Source organism: Bombina bombina, chromosome 12, assembly GCF_027579735.1.
Source record: "Bombina bombina isolate aBomBom1 chromosome 12, aBomBom1.pri, whole genome shotgun sequence".
Taxonomy (NCBI): domain Eukaryota; kingdom Metazoa; phylum Chordata; class Amphibia; order Anura; family Bombinatoridae; genus Bombina; species Bombina bombina.
This window is the reverse complement of record NC_069510.1, coordinates 118,649,564-118,673,099: the sequence shown is the minus strand read 5'-3', so window position 1 is coordinate 118,673,099 and position 23,536 is coordinate 118,649,564. Positions and strand designations below refer to the sequence as shown.

At 41.5% G+C, this 23,536-nt stretch overlaps 1 protein-coding gene across 1 annotated transcript in view; it reads left to right on the top strand.

Moving 5' to 3' along the window:
• CERCAM (cerebral endothelial cell adhesion molecule) overlaps window positions 1–23,536 on the top strand; it is a 107,272-nt gene that overhangs the window by 30,649 nt on the left and 53,087 nt on the right. Inside the window, exons 5-8 of the mRNA XM_053695678.1 lie at window positions 10,752–10,956; window positions 12,351–12,470; window positions 12,691–12,767; window positions 15,471–15,577. Of these exons, the coding sequence (XP_053551653.1) occupies window positions 10,752–10,956; window positions 12,351–12,470; window positions 12,691–12,767; window positions 15,471–15,577 (509 nt within the window). The remainder of the gene's footprint in view (window positions 1–10,751; window positions 10,957–12,350; window positions 12,471–12,690; window positions 12,768–15,470; window positions 15,578–23,536) is intronic.

Here is a 23,536-nt window from a genome sequence, read left to right as displayed (position 1 = left end):
GTGCTACTAGTGTGATCACTCTGTAATCTCACTGACACTGGTGCTACAAGTGTGATCACCCTGTAATCTCACTGACACTGGTGCTACAAGTGTGATCACTCTGTAATCTCACTGACACTGGTGCTACTAGTGTAATCACCCTGTAATCTCACTGACACTGGTGCTACTAGTGTGATCACTCTGTAATCTCACTGACACTGGTGCTACAAGTGTGATCACTCTGTAATCTCACTGACACTGGTTCTACAAGTGTGATCACCCTGTAATCTCACTGACACGGGTGCTACAAGTGTGATCACCCTGTAATCTCACTGACACTGGTGCTACTAGTGTAATCACCCTGTAATCTCACTGACACTGGTGCTACTAGTGTGATCACCCTGTAATCTCACTGACACTGGTGCTACAAGTGTGATCACCCTGTAATCTCACTGACACTGGTGCTACTAGTGTGATCCACTTGTAATCTCACTGACACTGGTGCTACTAGTGTGATCACCCTGTACACTCACTGACACTGGTGCTACTACTGTGATCCACCTGTAATCTCACTGACACTGGTGCTACTACTGTGATCCACCTGTAATCTCACTGACACTGGTGCTACTACTGTGATCACCCTGTAATCTCACTGACACTGGTGCTACTAGTGTGATCACCCTGTAATCTCACTGACACTGGTGCTACAAGTGTGATCACCCTGTAATCTCACTGACACTGGTGCTACTAGTGTGATCACCCTGTAATCTCACTGACACTGGTGCTACTAGTGTGATCACCCTGTAATCTCACTGACACTGGTGCTACACGTGTGATCACCCTGTAATCTCACTGACACTGGTGCTACACGTGTGATCACCCTGTAATCTCACTGACACTGGTGCTACAAGTGTGATCACCCTGTAATCTCACTGACACTGGTGCTACACGTGTGATCACCCTGTAATCTCACTGACACTGGTGCTACTAGTGTGATCACCCTGTAATCTCACTGACACTGGTGCTACTAGTGTGATCACCCTGTAATCTCACTGACAATGGTGCTACAAGTGTGATCACCCTGTAATCTCACTGACAATGGTGCTACTAGTGTGATCACTCTGTAATCTCACTGACACTGGTGCTACAAGTGTGATCACTCTGTAATTTCACTGACAATGGTGCTACAAGTGTGATCACTCTGTAATCTCACTGACACTGGTGCTACAAGTGTGATCACTCTGTAATCTCACTGACACTGGTGCTACAAGTGTGATCACTCTGTAATCTCACTGACACTGGTGCTACTAGTGTAATCACCCTGTAATCTCACTGACACTGGTGCTACAAGTGTGATCACTCTGTAATCTCACTGACACTGGTGCTACTAGTGTGATCACTCTGTAATCTCACTGACACTGGTGCTACAAGTGTGATCACCCTGTAATCTCACTGACACTGGTGCTACAAGTGTGATCACCCTGTAATCTTACTGACACTGGTTCTACAAGTGTGATCACTCTGTAATCTCACTGACACTGGTGCTACAAGTGTGATCACCCTGTAATCTCACTGACACTGGTGCTACAAGTGTGATCACCCTGTAATCTCACTGACACTGGTGCTACTAGTGTGATCACCCTGTAATCTCACTGACACTGGTGCTACAAGTGTGATCACCCTGTAATCTCACTGACACTGGTGCTACAAGTGTGATCACCCTGTAATCTCACTGACACTGGTGCTACAAGTGTGATCACCCTGTAATCTTACTGACACTGGTTCTACAAGTGTGATCACTCTGTAATCTCACTGACACTGGTGCTACAAGTGTGATCACCCTGTAATCTCACTGACACTGGTGCTACAAGTGTGATCACCCTGTAATCTCACTGACACTGGTGCTACTAGTGTGATCACCCTGCAATCTCACTGACACTGGTGCTACAAGTGTGATCACCCTGTAATCTCACTGACACTGGTGCTACAAGTGTGATCACCCTGTAATCTCACTGACACTGGTGCTACAAGTGTGATCACCCTGTAATCTCACTGACACTGGTGCTACTAGTGTGATCACTCTGTAATCTCACTGACACTGGTGCTACTAGTGTGATCACCCTGTAATCTCACTGACACTGGTGCTACTAGTGTGATCACCCTGTAATCTCACTGACAATGGTGCTACAAGTGTGATCACCCTGTAATCTCACTGACAATGGTGCTACTAGTGTGATCACTCTGTAATTTCACTGACAATGGTGCTACAAGTGTGATCACTCTGTAATTTCACTGACAATGGTGCTACAAGTGTGATCACCCTCTAATCTCACTGACACTGGTGCTACAAGTGTGATCACTCTGTAATCTCACTGACACTGGTGCTACTAGTGTGATCACTCTGTAATCTCACTGACACTGGTGCTACAAGTGTGATCACCCTGTAATCTCACTGACACTGGTGCTACAAGTGTGATCACCCTGTAATCTCACTGACACTGGTGCTACTAGTGTGATCACCCTGCAATCTCACTGACACTGGTGCTACAAGTGTGATCACCCTGTAATCTCACTGACACTGGTGCTACAAGTGTGATCACCCTGTAATCTCACTGACACTGGTGCTACAAGTGTGATCACCCTGTAATCTCACTGACACTGGTGCTACTAGTGTGATCACTCTGTAATCTCACTGACACTGGTGCTACTAGTGTGATCACCCTGTAATCTCACTGACACTGGTGCTACAAGTGTGATCACCCTGTAATCTCACTGACACTGGTGCTACAAGTGTGATCACCCTGTAATCTCACTGACACTGGTGCTACAAGTGTGATCACCCTGTAATCTCACTGACACTGGTGCTACAAGTGTGATCACCCTGTAATCTCACTGACACTGGTGCTACAAGTGTGATCACTCTGTAATCTCACTGACACTGGTGCTACAAGTGTGATCACCCTGTAATCTCACTGACACTGGTGCTACAAGTGTGATCACCCTGTAATCTTACTGACACTGGTTCTACAAGTGTGATCACTCTGTAATCTCACTGACACTGGTGCTACAAGTGTGATCACCCTGTAATCTCACTGACACTGGTGCTACAAGTGTGATCACCCTGTAATCTCACTGACACTGGTGCTACTAGTGTGATCACCCTGCAATCTCACTGACACTGGTGCTACAAGTGTGATCACCCTGTAATCTCACTGACACTGGTGCTACAAGTGTGATCACCCTGTAATCTCACTGACACTGGTGCTACAAGTGTGATCACCCTGTAATCTTACTGACACTGGTTCTACAAGTGTGATCACTCTGTAATCTCACTGACACTGGTGCTACAAGTGTGATCACCCTGTAATCTCACTGACACTGGTGCTACAAGTGTGATCACCCTGTAATCTCACTGACACTGGTGCTACTAGTGTGATCACCCTGCAATCTCACTGACACTGGTGCTACAAGTGTGATCACCCTGTAATCTCACTGACACTGGTGCTACAAGTGTGATCACCCTGTAATCTCACTGACACTGGTGCTACTAGTGTGATCACTCTGTAATCTCACTGACACTGGTGCTACTAGTGTGATCACCCTGTAATCTCACTGACACTGGTGCTACTAGTGTGATCACCCTGTAATCTCACTGACAATGGTGCTACAAGTGTGATCACCCTGTAATCTCACTGACAATGGTGCTACTAGTGTGATCACTCTGTAATTTCACTGACAATGGTGCTACAAGTGTGATCACTCTGTAATCTCACTGACACTGGTGCTACAAGTGTGATCACTCTGTAATCTCACTGACACTGGTGCTACAAGTGTGATCACCCTGTAATCTCACTGACACGGGTGCTACAAGTGTAATCACCCTCTAATCTCACTGACACTGGTGCTACTAGTGTAATCACCCTGTAATCTCACTGACACTGGTGCTACAAGTGTGATCACTCTGTAATCTCACTGACACTGGTGCTACTAGTGTGATCACTCTGTAATCTCACTGACACTGGTGCTACAAGTGTGATCACCCTGTAATCTCACTGACACTGGTGCTACAAGTGTGATCACCCTGTAATCTCACTGACACTGGTGCTACAAGTGTGATCACCCTGTAATCTCACTGACACTGGTGCTACTAGTGTGATCACCCTGCAATCTCACTGACACTGGTGCTACAAGTGTGATCACCCTGTAATCTCACTGACACTGGTGCTACAAGTGTGATCACCCTGTAATCTCACTGACACTGGTGCTACAAGTGTGATCACCCTGTAATCTCACTGACACTGGTGCTACTAGTGTGATCACTCTGTAATCTCACTGACACTGGTGCTACTAGTGTGATCACCCTGTAATCTCACTGACACTGGTGCTACAAGTGTGATCACCCTGTAATCTCACTGACACTGGTGCTACAAGTGTGATCACTCTGTAATCTCACTGACACTGGTGCTACAAGTGTGATCACCCTGTAATCTCACTGACACTGGTGCTACAAGTGTGATCCTCCTGTAATCTCACTGACACTGGTGCTACAAGAGTCATCCTCCTGTAATCTCACTGACACTGGTGCTACAAGTGTCATCCTCCTGTAATCTCACTGACACTGGTGCTACTAGTGTGATCACTCTGTAATCTCACTGACACTGGTGCTACTAGTGTGATCACTCTGTAATCTCACTGACACTGGTGCTACTAGTGTGATCACTCTGTAATCTCACTGACACTGGTGCTACAAGTGTGATCACTCTGTAATCTCACTGACACTGGTGCTACAAGTGTGATCACCCTGTAATCTCACTGACACTGGTGCTACAAGTGTGATCACTCTGTAATCTCACTGACACTGGTGCTACAAATGTGATCATTCTGTAATCTCACTGACACTGGTGCTACAAGTGTGATCCTCCTGTAATCTCACTAACTCTGGTGCTACAAGTGTGATCACCCTGTAATCTCACTGACACTGGTGCTACAAGTGTGATCACCCTGTAATCTCACTGACACTGGTGCTACAAGTGTGATCACCCTGTAATCTCACTGACACTGGTGCTACAAGTGTGATCACTCTGTAATCTCACTGACACTGGTGCTACAAGTGTGATCACTCTGTAATCTCACTGACACTGGTGCTACAAGTGTGATCACTCTGTAATCTCACTGACACTGGTGCTACAAGTCTGATCACCCTGTAATCTCACTGACACTGGTGCTACAAGTGTGATCACTCTGTAATCTCACTGACACTGGTGCTACAAGTCTGATCACCCTGTAATCTCACTGACACTGGTGCTACAAGTGTGATCACTCTGTAATCTCACTGACACTGGTGCTACAAAAGTGATCACTCTGTAATCTCACTGACACTGGTGCTACAAGTGTGATCACTCTGTAATCTCACTGACACTGGTGCTACAAATGTGATCACTCTGTAATCTCACTGACACTGGTGCTAGTATTGTGATCAGTTTGTAAGATCACTGAAGCTGGCACTTTTTAGTGTGATTCTTTTTTATTCTTACTGATGCTGGCACTACTAGTGAGGTTGTCTTGTAAACTCACTTATACTGACACTGTGAGTGTGATCAGCTTATAAACTTACTGGTGCTGGCACTACTAGTGAGGTTGTCTTGTAAACTCACTTATACTGGCACTGTGAGTGTGATCAGCTTATAAACTTAGTGATGCTGGCACTACTAGTGAGGTTGTCTTGTAAACTCACTTATACTGGCACTGTGAGTGTGATCATCTTATAAACTTACTGATGCTGGCACTACTAGTGAGGTTGTCTTGTAAACTCACTTATACTGGCACTGTGAGTGTGATCAGCTTATAAACTTAGTGATGCTGGCACTACTAGTGAGGTTGTCTTGTAAACTCACTTATACTGGCACTGTGAGTGTGATCAGTTTATAAACTTACTGATGCTGGCACAGTGGCACTACTAGTGAGGTTGTCTTGTAAACTCACTTATACTGGCACTGTGAGTGTGGTCAGCTTATAAACTTACTGCTGCTGGCACTACTAGTGAGGTTGTCTTGTAAACTCACTTATACTGGCACTGTGAGTGTGATCAGCTTATAAACTTACTGATGCTGGCACTACTAGTGAGGTTGTCTTGTAAACTCACTTATACTGGCACTGTGAGTGTGATCAGTTTATAAACTTACTGATGCTAGCACTACTAGTGAGGTTGTCTTGTAAACTCACTTATACTGGCACTGTGAGTTTGATCAGCTTATAAACTTACTGATGCTGGCACTACTAGTGAGGTTGTCTTGTAAACTCACTTATACTGGCACTGTGAGTGTGATCAGCTTATAAACTTACTGATTCTAGCACTACTAGTGAGGTTTTCTTGTAAACTCACTTATACTGGCACTGTGAGTTTGATCAGCTTATAAACTTACTGATGCTGGCACTACTAGTGAGGTTGTGTTGTAAACTCACTTATACTGGCACTGTGAGTGTGATCAGCTTATAAACTTACTGATGCTGGCACTACTAGTGAGGTTGTCTTGTAAACTCACTTATACTGGCACTGTGAGTGTGATCAGCCTATAAACTTACTGATGCTGGCACTACTAGTGAGGTTGTCTTGTAAACTCACTTATACTGGCACTGTGAGTGTGATCAGCTTATAAACTTACTGATGCTGGCACTACTAGTGAGGTTGTCTTGTAAACTCACTTATACTGGCACTGTGAGTGTGATCAGCCTATAAACTTACTGATGCTGGCACTACTAGTGAGGTTGTCTTGTAAACTCACTTATACTGACACTGTGAGTGTGATCAGCTTATAAACTTACTGATGCTGGCACTACTAGTGAGATTGTCTTGTAAACTCACTTATACTGGCACTGTGAGTGTGATCAGCTTACAAACTTACTGATGCTGACTCTCTAGTTATCCTTATATTATTGTCTAATGTTTACATCATTCTAGGGATATTACTAATTTAAAGGAATAGTCTAGTCAAAATTAAAGGACCAGTCAACACATTTGATTTGCATAATCAACAAATGCAAGATAACAAGACAATGCAATAGCACTTAGTCTGAACTTCAAATGAGTAGTAGATTTTTTTTATAACAAATTGCAAAGTTATGTATATTTCCACTCCCCTTGTACCATGTGATAGCAATCAGCCAATCACAAATGCATATATGTATAGTCTGTGAATTCTTGCACATGCTCAGTAGGATCTGGTGACTCAAAAATTGTAAATATAAAAGACTGTGCACATTTTTTTTAATGGAAGTAAATTTGAAAGTTGTTTAAAATTAAATGCTGTATCTCAATCATGAAAATGTAATTTAACCTTAGTGTCCCTTTAAACTTATGATTCAGATAGAGCAACACATTTCTAATTTACTCCTATAATCAATTTTTCTTCATTCACTTGGTATCTTTATTTGAATAATCAGGAATGTAAGCTTAGGAGCCGGACAATGTTTGGTTCAGCACCTGAGTAGCGATTGGTGGCTGCATTTAGCACTACCCAGGTGCTGAACCAAAAATAGGCAGATTTCTAAGCTTACATTCTTGCTTTTCCAAATAAAGATACCAACAGAATAAAGAGAAATTGATTGTAGGAGTAAATTAGAAATTTGCTTAAAATTGCTGCTCTATCTGAATCATGAAAGGTTAATTTTGACTAGACTATCCCTTTAACCAGCTCTGTGAAGGGAATCCCTTAGAAAAAGAGGCACAAATTTAACGCAGCTGCCATGATTAGCACGTGCCTTGTACTGGCCATATGGTTATGTGACAGACCATGGTGCTTATAAGGCAATAGTGCTAAGCTGGTGGATTGACCTTAGACGGTAATATGTTAAATAAATATTCAGTAGTCTTTGGTTACTGCATTCGACTCATCACTTCTGTGAAAGGTCAGTGCCACCACCGTTTGTTAGTGCTATCACATTTTCTCAGGAGAACAGGCTAGCGGTAGTCTGATAATGGCCAATCCCGGTCTAGCAAACTAATGTCCATACAGTGTTAAAGTTAGGAGATGGTTAAGGCACAGCGAATAAGGATAGATGGCTCCATTCTTGCGCTACATGAAAAGCACCAGCTGAAACTGTAAGATGTTTCTTAAAAGGAACCGTAAATAAGATCGATATCTTAATGAGAGGACTCCAACTGCAATACAATAAGAAATTGCTTAGGGGGCGCTAATATTACGAATCAGAGCATCAAATTATAAAAGTAACAAAATATCTAATTCTGACGAACAATAATAATTGTAAATACAATGACTAGAAGTCTGAAAATATATTGTAATCACCAATAATACAAGTTCCAAAAGAGAGAGACTTTGAAGGAAAAAAATTATCTGAAGATATCACCATAAGGGGTTCACAGTAAGTGGTCCTCATAAATAGACTCGTCAAAGGCCACTCTTCTTCATCCACTCTGGGAGAAACAATTCTGGAAGCAGCCAAATAAGAAAGAAGGTGCCAACTGTGTGTATCAATCAAAGTAAAGATGTTACAAACTCCGCCGGTACGACAGGGTACTCACATTTTGTAAAAGCACTTAAGTGTGGCTAGCTTAAATTTAAAAGTGTACCAGCTCCGGGAACCACCGGATCGTTCTCCAAATGGAGGGCTTCTGTATGCCTTGTCTCCTCACTATTGTTATTATTAGCACAGTCTTCTTAACTCTTATCTAAACTTGTTAAATCTCCCTTAAAGTTTTTATGTCAAGAAAGTTCTAGTAGTTATTAGTAGACTGTGTTAACCGCTTCTCACTTCCAAAACGTATTTATTTCCTAATCCCTTTCGTAGCTTTGCAGATTTGACCATTTCTTACCTCGCTATTGCTGGCAAAAACTTATGATCTCCAGAGCGGGGCCCTGACCCTCCGGGGACCACACTTGGTCAAGAGGTTCTCCCCATTCCATTTTTTTTTACAGTGTTTGTTTCCTGTGATGGTTGTATGTCTCAACCATGCGACTCCTTGTCTTTGGTAGTGGTGTGGCAAACGACTGAAAGATATTTTTCTAGCGAGTCTGTGTTCTTGTCAAAATGATTAAGATCACAATACAGTTACCGCTTCAGCGCCCCGTTGCCAATTGTGTGCTGAACTGCAGCTCTCAAGTCCGGCTGTGTAGCGATCATTTAAATTTTTAACCTTTTAGCACAAAAATTTAATTAAAATGTTTCAGTGCTGCTCTTTAATATACAAAACATTTCTTTAAAGTGAATATGAATTGTTTTAACAGCGTTTTATGATCGTTTTTATATTGCTGTAAAGTGCTGCAGATGTAGTAATGATTAATATGTAAGCATGGTATTATATTTTGGAAAATTTGAATGTTGAATTTGAATGGACTTAAAGGGACATGAAACCCCAAAAATTTCTTTCATGATTTAAGTAGACCATGCAATTTTAAACAACTTTCCAATTTACTTCTATTATCAAATGCATTTCATTCTCTTGATATAATTTGTTGAAGGAGCAGCAATGCACTGTTGGATTCAAACTGAACACACGAGTGAGCCAATGACAATCAGTATATATATATGCAGCCACCAATCAGCAGCTAGAACCTAGTTTCTTTGCTACTCCTTAGCTTTCCTAGATAAACCTTTCAGCAAAGTTAAAACAAGAGAAGGAAGCAATTAAATAATAGAAGTAAATTGGAAAGTTGTTTAAAATTGCATGCTCTGTCTAAATCGCGAAAGAAAACGTTTGAGTTTCATGTCCCTTTAACATAGTTGTTTTTATAATTACACCTGATCGTCATAGTAAGCACCCAATCGGGAACATTAGTTAGATTTAAAAGGTCAAGAACCGAATGCCTAACAATCTCCTTGAGAAAGCTAATTAGGATTAGTGAAACTTGCATCGGAGTTGTCAAGTAATGTTTGCCCGGTCATAAGAAGTGAGATACTCGATTGGAACACGGTTCTAGGATTCATCTCATCACCCTAATGGCTCTCTCTTGTGCATATTTGTAATTTACCATATGTTTTACATTGGACCGCATGGTTTTAGGGTAGTAAATAAACAGTGGGAGGTTTAATTGTACAAACACCCTCTTCTGAAGGGCCATGATTGGCTGCTTGTTTGTCATTTAAAGACCTAATTTGCAGGGACATTAATGACTGATGAAATGATGATTCAGAATGCCAAGACACCTTACCCCCATATGCTGTCAGCACTTGTATTTTATGGTTTTAATTTACTTTAATAAATTTGTTACTTATTTTATAAGTGTGGTCACTGATACTTTAATGAGCAGCAGTCTTCCACAGGAACCACCGGATCCATCTCCAAATGGAACACTTCCTTATGTTACTGTTTCCCAGGGCCCGTGCGCTGGTACACTGTTGATTTCCAGCTAGCCACACTTAACACATTTAGGTGCTTTTACAAAATGTGAGAGCCCTGTTGTACTGGCTAAGAATGTAGCATATTTACTTTGATACACACAATTGGCGCTGCCTTTTGTTTTTTTTCTTAATGAAAGTAAAAGCTCAATATACAAGATGTTCACCAAGGTAAGAGTGTTGGGGGTTAGAGAAGGTAGGATGGGAGGGCAAAAGACGTATCCTTGCCTTTGCCAGTTCTTGAGAAGCACAGTTAGGTAGGCATGAACACCACATTAACTGACATAAATAGTGTCCCTATATTAGATGGAGACCGTGCAAGATCTCTGATATTAAGCATTGTAGATGAACTTCCCTATGATAATTTGTGTGTAGCTTCTTGCATCTCCATATTTACTTCTCTTTTTCTCCCACCTCAGGGTTTCTACCGTAGGACCCCTGACTACTACCCCACAAGGAATCGACAGCGCACAGGCTGTTTTCCAGTACCCATGGTTCATTCCACCTTCCTCCTGGATCTACGGAAGGAAGAGAGCCGGAACCTGGCGTTCTACCCTCCTCACCCCAACTACAGCTGGAGCTTTGACGACATTATTGTCTTTGCTCACTCATGTCTGGCAACAGGTGTGGAACTGGCAGTTATGGGATTATATTGTGTGCTGTCCAGGTCTATGATTCAAGCCCTCACTCTCTGGTTAGAGTCTGGTGGGGCCTTATAGAAACATAGAATTTGACGGTAGATAAGAACCAAAAAGGCCTATCAAGTCTACCCATATTACATGTTACTTTTTCCTTAGGATAGCCTTATGCATGTCCCAGGCATTTTTAAATTCCTTTACAGTCTTTGTGTTTACCACCTCAAATGGAAGTTCATTCCATGAATCCACCACACTTTCTGTAAAAAAATGCTTCCTTAAATTTCTCCTGAATCTGCTACTCTCTAACTTTAGATTGTGACCCCTTGTTTTGGCATTTATTTTTTTGTGAAAAATGCTTTCAGCTTCTATTTTATTAAATCCCTTCATATATTTGAAGGTTTCTATCATGTCACCTCTTTCCCTTCTATCCTCTAAACTATACATATTTAGATCATAGAGTCTTTCTTTGTACGTTTTATATTTTAGACCATGTACCATTTTAGTAGCCCTCCTTTGGACAGCTTCTAGTTTATTTATATCTTTCTGAAGATATGGTCTCCAGAACTGTACACAGTATTCCAGATTTGGTCTAACTAATGATCTGTAAAGTGGCATAAGAACCTTGCTATTTCTACTACTAAATCCTCTTCCAATGCAACCAAGCATTTGACTGGCCTTGCTGGCTGCACTGCGGCATTGTGTACCAAATTTTAAATCCTCTGAAATAATAATTCCCAAATCCCTTTCTTCTTTAATTACAGTCAGTAATGTAGCATTGAGACTATAATCGGCCTTTGGGTTTTTGGATCCTATATGCTTAATTTTGCTCTTGGTAATATTAAATTTCAGATCCCATTTATTTGACCAGTCCTCTAGTTTATTAATATCACAGTTCATTTGATCAACTCCTCCTGGAACATCTACCCTGCTACAAATTTTTGTATCATCAGCAAACAAGCAAACCTTCCCCTTAAGCCCACTTCCAATATCACTTATGAACATGTTAAACAGAACAGGCCCAAGAACTGACCCTTGGGGAACACCACTAGTAACTGATGCCTCATTTGAATGTACTCCATTAATTTAAACCCTCTGTCATCTATCTTTAAGCCAGCATTCTACCCACTTGACAATCTTAGCATCTATTCCAAGGCAATACATTTTGTGAATAAGTTTGTTGTGTGGGACGGTGTCAAATGCTTTGCTAAAGTCTAGATATGCAACATCTACAGCTCCTCCCTGGTCTATTATTTTAGTTACATGGTCAAAGAAATCAATTAGATTAGTCAGGCATGATCTTCCAGCAGTGAAACCCTGCTGTCTTATGTGGTTTAAATAATTTGGGGCAGAACAGAGAATTTCTAATGTTTTATTTTGCAGGTGTGCAGGCCTACGTGTGTAATAAGAATCGCTATGGTTACATTAATGTCCCACCGCTGCCACACCAGAGTCTTGAGGATGACCAGCTGAACTTTGTGCATCTAATGCTGGAAGCCATGGGTAAGCTAGTTACAGTGAGATAAATTGGTAGCAGGGTTAGGTGTGACACAAACTGTAATGAGAGGGTGGTACGGGAGGTGAGTGTGATTAATAGGGTTGAGAACACAAGGGTGATAGATAAACCAAGCAAACGTTTACTAAACAAGCCAGCAGGCTGGAAATAGACCAAGTACCACATTCCTATAACTGATTGTGTATCACTGAGCTTCCTCTCTTGCAGTTCACGGCATCCCAATGCATCCCTCAGAGTTTGTGAAACCCTTGCCGAAGAATCTAGACAAGATGGGTCTTGATGAGGTGTGTGGCTCCCCTACCCCTCTACTCTTGTTCCGACTCTTCCCGCACTGCTCCTCTAGTGCTGAATCTTCTGTCCCTCTCCTCTAGTGCTGAATCTTCTGTCCCTCTCCTCTAGTGCTGACTCTTCTGTCCCTCTCCTCTAGTGCTGACTCTTCTGTCCCTCTCCTCTAGTGCTGACTCTTCTGTCCCTCTCCTCTAGTGCTGACTCTTCTGTCCCTCTCCTCTAGTGCTGACTCTTCTGTCCCTCTCCTCTAGTGCTGACTCTTCTGTCCCTCTCCTCTAGTGCTGACTCTTCTGTCCCTCTCCTCTAGTGCTGAATCTTCTGTCCCTCTCCTCTAGTGCTGAATCTTCTGTCCCTCTCCTCTAGTGCTGAATCTTCTGTCCCTCTCCTCTAGTGCTGAATCTTCTGTCCCTCTCCTCTAGTGCTGAATCTTCTGTCCCTCTCCTCTAGTGCTGAATCTTCTGTCCCTCTCCTCTAGTGCTGAATCTTCTGTCCCTCTCCTCTAGTGCTGAATCTTCTGTCCCTCTCCTCTAGTGCTGAATCTTCTGTCCCTCTCCTCTAGTGCTGAATCTTCTGTCCCTCTCCTCTAGTGCTGAATCTTCTGTCCCTCTCCTCTAGTGCTGAATCTTCTGTCCCTCTCCTCTAGTGCTGAATCTTCTGTCCCTCTCCTCTAGTGCTGAATCTTCTGTCCCTCTCCTCTAGTGCTGAATCTTCTGTCCCTCTCCTCTAGTGCTGACTCTTCTGTCCCTCTCCTCTAGTGCTGACTCTTCTGTCCCTCTCCTCTAGTGCTGACTCTTCTGTCCCTCTCCTCTAGTGCTGACTCTTCTGTCCCTCTCCTCTAGTGCTGAATCTTCTGTCCCTCTCCTCTAGTGCTGAATCTTCTGTCCCTCTCCTCTAGTGCTGAATCTTCTGTCCCTCTCCTCTAGTGCTGAATCTTCTGTCCCTCTCCTCTAGTGCTGAATCTTCTGTCCCTCTCCTCTAGTGCTGAATCTTCTGTCCCTCTCCTCTAGTGCTGACTCTTTTTGTATTCCTCTGAACCTTACATCCCTTCCTCATTCTCACATATCTCTGCCTCTCACATTATTCCATATATACAGTCATGTGAAAATGAAAGTACACCCTCTTTGATTTCTGTGGTTACTTATCAGGACATAATAAAAATCGTCTGGTCCTTAGCAGATCTTAAAAATAGATAAAAACCTAAGATGAACAACACATGACATATTACACCATGTCATGATTTATTTAGCAAAAATAAAGCCAAAATTGAGAAGCCATGTGTGAAAAACTAAGTACACCCTTACTATTTCCATAGGAATTAAGGGTCTAAGTAGCAGCCAGGTGCTGTTAATTAAATGCCCTTGATTTATTGATCATCAGCAAGTGTGACCACCTTTATAAAAGTTTGCTGGCCTGGAGCATTCAGGTGTTTGTTAACACAATGCCAAGGAGGAAAGACATCAGCAATGATCTTAGAGAAGCAATTGTTGCTGCCCATCAATCTGGGAAGGGTTATAAGTCCATTTCCAAACCAGTTAAAGTTCATCATTCTACATTGAGAAAGATTATTCACAAGTGGAAAACATTAAAGACCGTTGCCAATCTTCCCAGGAGTGGACGTCCCAGCAAATTCACCACAACTTCTAACCATGCAATGCTCAGAGAAATTGCAAAAAAAAACAAGAGTTACATCTTAGACTCTACAGGCCTCAGCATGTTAAATGTTAAAGTTCATGACACTACAATTAGAAAAAGACTGAACAAGTATGGTTTGTATGGAAGGGTTGCCAGGAGAAAGCCTCTTCTCTCTAAAAAGAACATGGCAGCACGGCTTAGGTTTGCAAAGTTGCATCTGAACAAACCACAAGACTTCTGGAACAATGTCCTTTGGATAGACGAGACCAAAGTGGAGATGTTTGGCCATAATGCACAGTGCCTTGTTTGGCGAAAACCAAACACAGCATATCAGCACAAACACCCCATACCACAAGTATAGTGGTGGAGGGGTGATGATTTGGGCTTGTTCTGCAGCCACAGGACCTGGGCACCTTGCAGTCATTGAGTCGACCATGAACTTCTCTGTATACCAAAGTATTCTAGAGTCAAATGTGAGGCCATCTGTCCAACAGCCTAAGCTTGGTTGAAATTGGGTCATTCAACAGGACATCCCAAGCACACCAGCAAATCTACAACAGAATGACTGAAAAATAAAAGAATCAAGGTGTTGCAATGGCCCAGTCAAAGTCTAGACCTCATCCCGATTTGAAATGCTTGACCTTAAGAGACTTGTGCATAAACAAATGCCTGCAAACTTCAATGAACTGAAGCAACGTAAAAGAAGAGTGGGGCAAAATTCCTCCACAACAATGTGAGAGACTGATAAAGTCATACAGAAAACGGTTACATCAAGTTATTGCTGCTAAAGGTGGTTCTACAAGCTATTGAATCATAAGGTGTACTTAGTTTTCACAAATGGCTTCTCCATTTTGGCTTTATTTTTGTTAAATAAACCATGACACGGTGTAATATGTCATGTGTTGTTGTTCATCTGCGGTTGTTTTTACCTAATTTTAAGACCTGATAATTACCAGATGATTTTTATTATGTCCTGTTGCGTAAACCCATAGAATTCAAATAGGGTGTACTTTCTTTTTCACATGACTGTGTGTATGTATATTTATATATTAACTTTCCCTCTACAGATTTTCCTGATCAACCTGCTTCGCCGTCCTGAGCGGCGTGAGCAGATGCTGCGTTCCCTCTATGAGCAGGAGATCTCTTGCCGTGTGCTGGATGCTGTAGATGGGAGGTAAGAAATATGTTCTTTCTTTAGGTTACAAACCATTGTGCGCCCAGCGTCATGTGACGTAACACAAACTTATACAAAACCTTTGTCATCTGTTAATTTCTGTCAGGGGCAGTTTTTCAGCTGAATGTTGTGACCTTGTAAATTAAAATATGTGATTGAAAGTAATTTATAGTCACATCAGCCTGACATACTACCCAGTAATATTTAGTAAACTCTACCCAGTTAACAACATGCTCTGATTCACTCGCTGGTTAACTAAATATGTTCTCCACAGATGCCATATTGCATAATTACAAAATCTGTGTGATTAGTCTCATTAAGACTTCCATCTGGTATGGGTCCAAGTTAGATGTTTCACCAAAAAAGGTCTGCACACACAAATGTTTATATATGCACAGTATATATCAGTAATTAAGTGCTGCATTACATAAGGTCTGCACACACAAATGTTTATATATGCACAGTATATATCAGTAATTAAGTGCTGCATTACATAAGGTCTGCACACACAATAAATGTTTATATGTACAGTATATATCAGTAATTAAGTGCTGCATTACATAAGGTCTGCACACACAATAAATGTTTATATATGCACAGTATATATCAGTAATTAAGTGCTGCATTACATAAGGTCTGCACACACAAATGTTTATATGTGCACAGTATATATCAGTAATTAAGTGCTGCATTACATAAGGTCTGCACACACAATAAATGTTTATATATGCACAGTATATATCAGTAATTAAGTGCCACATTACATTAGGTCTGCACACACAATAAATGTTTATATATGCACAGTATATATATCAGTAATTAAGTGCTGCATTACATAAGGTCTGCACACACAATAAATGTTTATATATGCACAGTATATATATCAGTAATTAAGTGCTGCATTACATAAGGGATGCACACACAATAAATGTTTATATATGCACAGTATATATCAGTAATTAAGTGCCGCATTACATAAGGTCTGCACACACAATAAATGTTTATATATGCACAGTATATATCAGTAATTAAGTGCAGCATTACATAAGGTCTGCACACACAATAAATGTTTATATATGCACAGTATATATCAGTAATTAAGTGCAGCATTACATAAGGTCTGCACACACAATAAATGTTTATATATGCACAGTATATATCAGTAATTAAGTGCAGCATTACATAAGGTCTGCACTCAAAATAAATGTTTATATATGCACAGTATATATCAGTAATTAAGTGCAGCATTACATAAGGTCTGCACACACAATAAATGTTTATATATGTACAGTATATATCAGTTATTAAGTGCCGCATTACATAAGGTCTGCACACACAATAAATGTTTATATATGCACAGTATATATCAGTAATTAAGTGCTGCATTACATAAGGTCTGCACACACAATAAATGTTTATATATGCACAGTATATATCAGTAATTAAGTGCCACATTACATTAGGTCTGCACACACAATAAATGTTTATATATGCACAGTATATATATCAGTAATTAAGTGCTGCATTACATAAGGTCTGCACACACAATAAATGTTTATATATGCACAGTATATATATCAGTAATTAAGTGCTGCATTACATAAGGGATGCACACACAATAAATGTTTATATATGCACAGTATATATCAGTAATTAAGTGCCACATTACATAAGGTCTGCACACACAATAAATGTTTATATATGCACAGTATATATCAGTAATTAAGTGCAGCATTACATAAGGTCTGCACACACAATAAATGTTTATATATGTACAGTATATATCAGTTATTAAGTGCCGCATTACATAAGGTCTGCACACACAATAAATGTTTATATATGCACAGTATATATCGGTAATTAAGTGCTGCATTTACATTAGGCCTGCAAACACAATAAATGTTTATATATATACACAGCATATATCAGTAATTATGTTCAGCATTACATAAGGTTTGCACACAATAAATGTGTGTATATATGCACAATATATATCCGTAATTAAGTGCAGCATTACATAAGGTCTACACACACAATAATTAAATATGCACAGTATATTTCAGTAATTAAGTGCAGCATTACATAAGATCTGCACACACAATACATGTGTATATATATATATATATATATATATATATATATATATATATATATATATATATACATACACACACAGTATATATCAATAATTAAGTGCTGCATTACATATGGTCCGCTCACTCCCGTGGAGTTATTTAGGAGTCTGCACTGATTGTCTAGACTGCATGTCTGTCAAAAGCATTGAGATTAGGGGGCAGTCTGCAGAGGCTTAGATACAAGGTAATCACAGAGGTTAAAAGTATATCTAATATAATCGTGTTGGTTGTGCAAAACTTGGGAATGGGTAATAAAGGGATTATATATCTTTTTTTTTTTTTTTTTTTTTTTTTTTTAAACAATAAAAATTCTGGTGTAGACTGTCCACAGTCCCTTTAAGCTTTTCTCCAACATAGGTGTGTCCGGTCCACGGCGTCATCCTTACTTGTGGGATATTCTCTTCCCCAACAGGAAATGGCAAAGAGCCCAGCAAAGCTGGTCACATGATCCCTCCTAGGCTCTGCCTTCCCCAGTCATTCTCTTTGCCGTTGTACAGGCAACATCTCCACGGAGATGGCTTAGAGTTTTTTGGTGTTTAACTGTAGTTTTTATTATTCAATCAAGAGTTTGTTATTTTAAAATAGTGCTGGTATGTACTATTTACTCTGAAACAGAAAAGAGATGAAGATTTCTGTTTGTAAGAGGAAAATGATTTTAGCAACCGTTACTAAAATCGATGGCTGTTTCCACACAGGACTGTTGAGAGGAATTAACTTCAGTTGGGGGAAACAGTGAGCAGACTTTTGCTGCTTGAGGTATGACACATTTCTAACAAGACGATGTAATGCTGGAAGCTGTCATTTTCCCTATGGGATCCGGTAAGCCATTTTTATTACATAAAGAAAAAAAGGGCTTCACAAGGGCTTTTAAGACTGTAGACATTTTCTGGGCCAAAACGATTGATATATAAGCATATTTTATACTTCATAGCTTTGAGGAATTATTTTATTCTTGGGAATTATGTAAAATAACCGGCAGGCACTGTATTGGACACCTTATTCTCTAGGGGCTTTCCCTAATCATAGGCAGAGCCTCATTTTCGCGCCTCTATTGCGCACTTGTTTTTGGGAAGCATGACATGCAGATGCATGTGTGAGGAGCTCTGATACATAGAAAAGACTTTCTGAAGGCGTCATTTGGTATCGTATTCCCCTTTGGGCTTGGTTGGGTCTCAGCAAAGCAGATACCAGGGACTGTAAAGGGGTTAAATATAAAAACGGCTCCGGTTCCGTTATTTTAAGGGTTAAAGCTCTCAAATTTGGTGTGCAATACTTTTAAGGCTTTAAGACACTGTGGTGAAATTTTGGTGAATTTTGAACAATTCTTTCATACTTTTTCACATTTGCAGTAATAAAGTGTGTTCAGTTTAAAATTTAAAGTGACAGTAACGGTTTTATTTTAAAACGTTTTTTGTACTTTGTTATCAAGTTTATGCCTGTTTAACATGTCTGAACTATCAGATAGACTGTGTTCTGTATGTGGGGAAGCCAAGGTTCCTTCTCATTTAAATAGATGTGATTTATGTGACACAAAATTTAGAGAAAATGATGCCCAAGATGATTCCTCAAGTGAGGGGAGTAAGCATGGTACTGCATCATCCCCTCCTTCGTCTACACCAGTCTTGCCCACACAGGAGGCCCCTAGTACATCTAGTGCGCCAATACTCCTTACTATGCAACAATTAACGGCTGTAATGGATAATTCTATCAAAAACATTTTAGCCAAAATGCCCACTTATCAGCGAAAGCGCGACTGCTCTGTTTTAGAAAATACTGAAGAGCATGAGGACGCTGATGATATTGGTTCTGAAGTGCCCCTACACCAGTCTGAGGGGGCCAGGGAGGTTTTGTCTGAGGGAGAAATTTCAGATTCAGGGAAAATTTCTCAACAAGCTGAACCTGATGTGATTACATTTAAATTTAAATTGGAACATCTCCGCGCTCTGCTTAAGGAGGTGTTATCTACTCTGGATGATTGTGAGAATTTGGTCATTCCAGAGAAATTATGTAAAATGGACAAGTTCCTAGAGGTCCCGGGGCCCCCCGAAGCTTTTCCTATACCCAAGCGGGTGGCGGACATTGTAAATAAAGAATGGGAAAGGCCCGGCATACCTTTCGTCCCTCCCCCTATATTTAAGAAATTGTTTCCTATGGTCGACCCCAGAAAGGACTTATGGCAGACAGTCCCCAAGGTCGAGGGGGCGGTTTCTACTCTAAACAAACGCACCACTATACCCATAGAAGATAGTTGTGCTTTCAAAGATCCTATGGATAAAAAATTAGAGGGTTTGCTTAAAAAGATGTTTGTTCAGCAAGGTTACCTTCTACAACCAATTTCATGCATTGTTCCTGTCACTACAGCAGCGTGTTTCTGGTTCGATGAACTAGAAAAGGCGCTCAATAAATTTGGCCCTGACTTGAAAGAGATTATTTCTGATATCACTGGGGGCAAGGGCCACGCCCTTCCTCAGGATAGGTCTTTCAAGACCAAAAATAAACCTAATTTTCGTCCCTTTCGCAGAAACGGACCAGCCCCAAGTGCTACGTCCTCTAAGCAAGAGGGTAATACTTCTCAAGCCAAGCCAGCCTGGAGGCCAATGCAAGGCTGGAACAAAGGTAAGCAGGCCAAGAAACCTGCCACTGCTACCAAGACAGCATGAGATGTTGGCCCCCGATCCGGGACCGGATCTGGTGGGGGGCAGACTCTCTCTCTTCGCTCAGGCTTGGGCAAGAGATGTTCTGGATCCTTGGGCGCTAGAAATAGTCTCCCAAGGTTATCTTCTGGAATTCAAGGGGCTTCCCCCAAGGGGGAGGTTCCACAGGTCTCAATTGTCTTCAGACCACATAAAAAAAACAGGCATTCTTACATTGTGTAGAAGACCTGTTAAAAATGGGAGTGATTCATCCTGTTCCATTAGGAGAACAAGGGATGGGGTTCTACTCCAATCTGTTCGTAGTTCCCAAAAAAGAGGGAACATTCAGACCTATCTTGGATCTCAAGATCCTAAACAAGTTTCTCAAGGTTCCATCGTTCAAAATGGAAACCATTCGAACAATTCTTCCTTCCATCCAGGAAGGTCAATTCATGACCACGGTGGATTTAAAGGATGCGTATCTACATATTCCTATCCACAAGGAACATCATCGGTTCCTAAGGTTCGCATTTCTGGACAAGCATTACCAGTTTGTGGCACTCCCGTTCGGATTAGCCACTGCTCCAAGAATTTTCACAAAGGTACTAGGGTCCCTTCTAGCGGTGCTAAGACCAAGGGGCATTGCAGTAGTACCTTACTTGGACGACATACTGATTCAAGCGTCGTCCCTTCCTCAAGCAAAGGCTCACACGGACATTGTCCTGGCCTTTCTCAGATCTCACGGGTGGAAAGTGAACGTAGAAAAAAGTTCTCTATCTCCGTCAACAAGGGTTCCCTTCTTGGGAACAATAATAGACTCCTTAGAAATGAGGATTTTTTTCTGACAGAGGCCAGAAAATCAAAACTTCTAAACTCTTGTCAAATACTTCATTCTGTTCCTCTTCCTTCCATAGCGCAGTGCATGGAAGTAATAGGTTTGATGGTAGCGGCAATGGACATAGTTCCTTTTGCGCGAATTCATCTAAGACCATTACAACTGTGCATGCTCAGTCAGTGGAATGGGGACTATACAGACTTGTCTCCGACGATACAAGTAGATCAGAGGACCAGAGATTCACTCCGTTGGTGGCTGTCCCTGGACAACCTGTCACAGGGGATGAGCTTCCGCAGACCAGAGTGGGTCATTGTCACGACCGACGCCAGTCTGGTGGGCTGGGGCGCGGTCTGGGGACCCCTGAAAGCTCAGGGTCTTTGGTCTCGGGAAGAATCTCTTCTCCCGATAAATATTCTGGAACTGAGAGCGATATTCAATGCTCTCAAGGCTTGGCCTCAGCTAGCAAAGGCCAAGTTCATACGGTTTCAATCAGACAACATGACGACTGTTGCGTACATCAACCATCAGGGGGGAACAAGGAGTTTCCTGGCGATGGAAGAAGTGACCAAAATCATTCAATGGGCGGAGACTCACTCCTGCCACTTGTCTGCAATCCACATCCCAGGAGTGGAAAATTGGGAAGCGGATTTTCTGAGTCGTCAGACATTTCATCCGGGGGAGTGGGAACTCCATCCGGAAATCTTTGCCCAAATTACTCAATTGTGGGGCATTCCAGACATGGATCTGATGGCCTCTCGTCAGAACTTCAAGGTTCCTTGCTACGGGTCCAGATCCAGGGATCCCAAGGCGACTCTAGTAGATGCACTAGTAGCACCTTGGACCTTCAAACTAGCTTATGTATTCCCGCCGTTTCCTCTCATCCCCAGGCTGGTAGCCAGGATCAATCAGGAGAGGGCATCGGTGATCTTGATAGCTCCTGCGTGGCCACGCAGGACTTGGTATGCAGACCTGGTGAATATGTCATCGGCTCCACCATGGAAGCTACCTTTGAGACGAGACCTTCTTGTTCAAGGTCCGTTCGAACATCCGAATCTGGTCTCACTCCAACTGACTGCTTGGAGATTGAACGCTTGATCTTATCAAAGCGAGGGTTCTCAGATTCTGTCATTGATACTCTTGTTCAGGCCAGAAAGCCTGTAACTAGAAAAATCTACCACAAAATATGGAAAAAATATATCTGTTGGTGTGAATCTAAAGGATTCCCTTGGGACAAGGTAAAAATTCCTAAGATTCTATCCTTTCTTCAAGAAGGTTTGGAGAAAGGATTATCTGCAAGTTCTTTGAAGGGACAGATTTCTGCCTTGTCTGTGTTACTTCACAAAAAGCTGGCAGCTGTGCCAGATGTTCAAGCCTTTGTTCAGGCTCTGGTTAGAATCAAGCCTGTTTACAAACCTTTGACTCCTCCTTGGAGTCTCAATTTAGTTCTTTCAGTTCTTCAGGGGGTTCCGTTTGAACCCTTACATTCCGTTGATATTAAGTTATTATCTTGGAAAGTTTTGTTTTTGGTTGCAATTTCTTCTGCTAGAAGAGTTTCAGAATTATCTGCTCTGCAGTGTTCTCCTCCTTATCTGGTGTTCCATGCAGATAAGGTGGTTTTGCGTACTAAACCTGGTTTTCTTCCGAAAGTTGTTTCTAACAAAAACATTAACCAGGAGATAGTCGTGCCTTCTTTGTGTCCGAATCCAGTTTCAAAGAAGGAACGTTTGTTGCACAATTTGGATGTAGTTCGTGCTCTAAAATTCTATTTAGATGCTACAAAGGATTTTAGACAAACATCTTCCTTGTTTGTTGTTTATTCTGGTAAAAGGAGAGGTCAAAAAGCAACTTCTACCTCTCTCTCTTTTGGATTAAAAGCATCATCAGATTGGCTTACGAGACTGCCGGTCGGCAGCCTCCTGAAAGAATCACAGCTCATTCCACTAGGGCTGTGGCTTCCACATGGGCCTTCAAGAACGAGGCTTCTGTTGATCAGATATGTAAGGCAGCGACTTGGTCTTCACTGCACACTTTTACTAAATTTTACAAATTTGATACTTTTGCTTCTTCTGAGGCTATTTTTGGGAGAAAGGTTTTGCAAGCCGTGGTGCCTTCCATCTAGGTGACCTGATTTGCTCCCTCCCTTCATCCGTGTCCTAAAGCTTTGGTATTGGTTCCCACAAGTAAGGATGACGCCGTGGACCGGACACACCTATGTTGGAGAAAACAGAATTTATGTTTACCTGAAAAATTACTTTCTCCAACGGTGTGTCCGGTCCACGGCCCGCCCTGGTTTTTTAATCAGGTCTGATAATTTATTTTCTTTAACTACAGTCACCACGGTATCATATGATTTCTC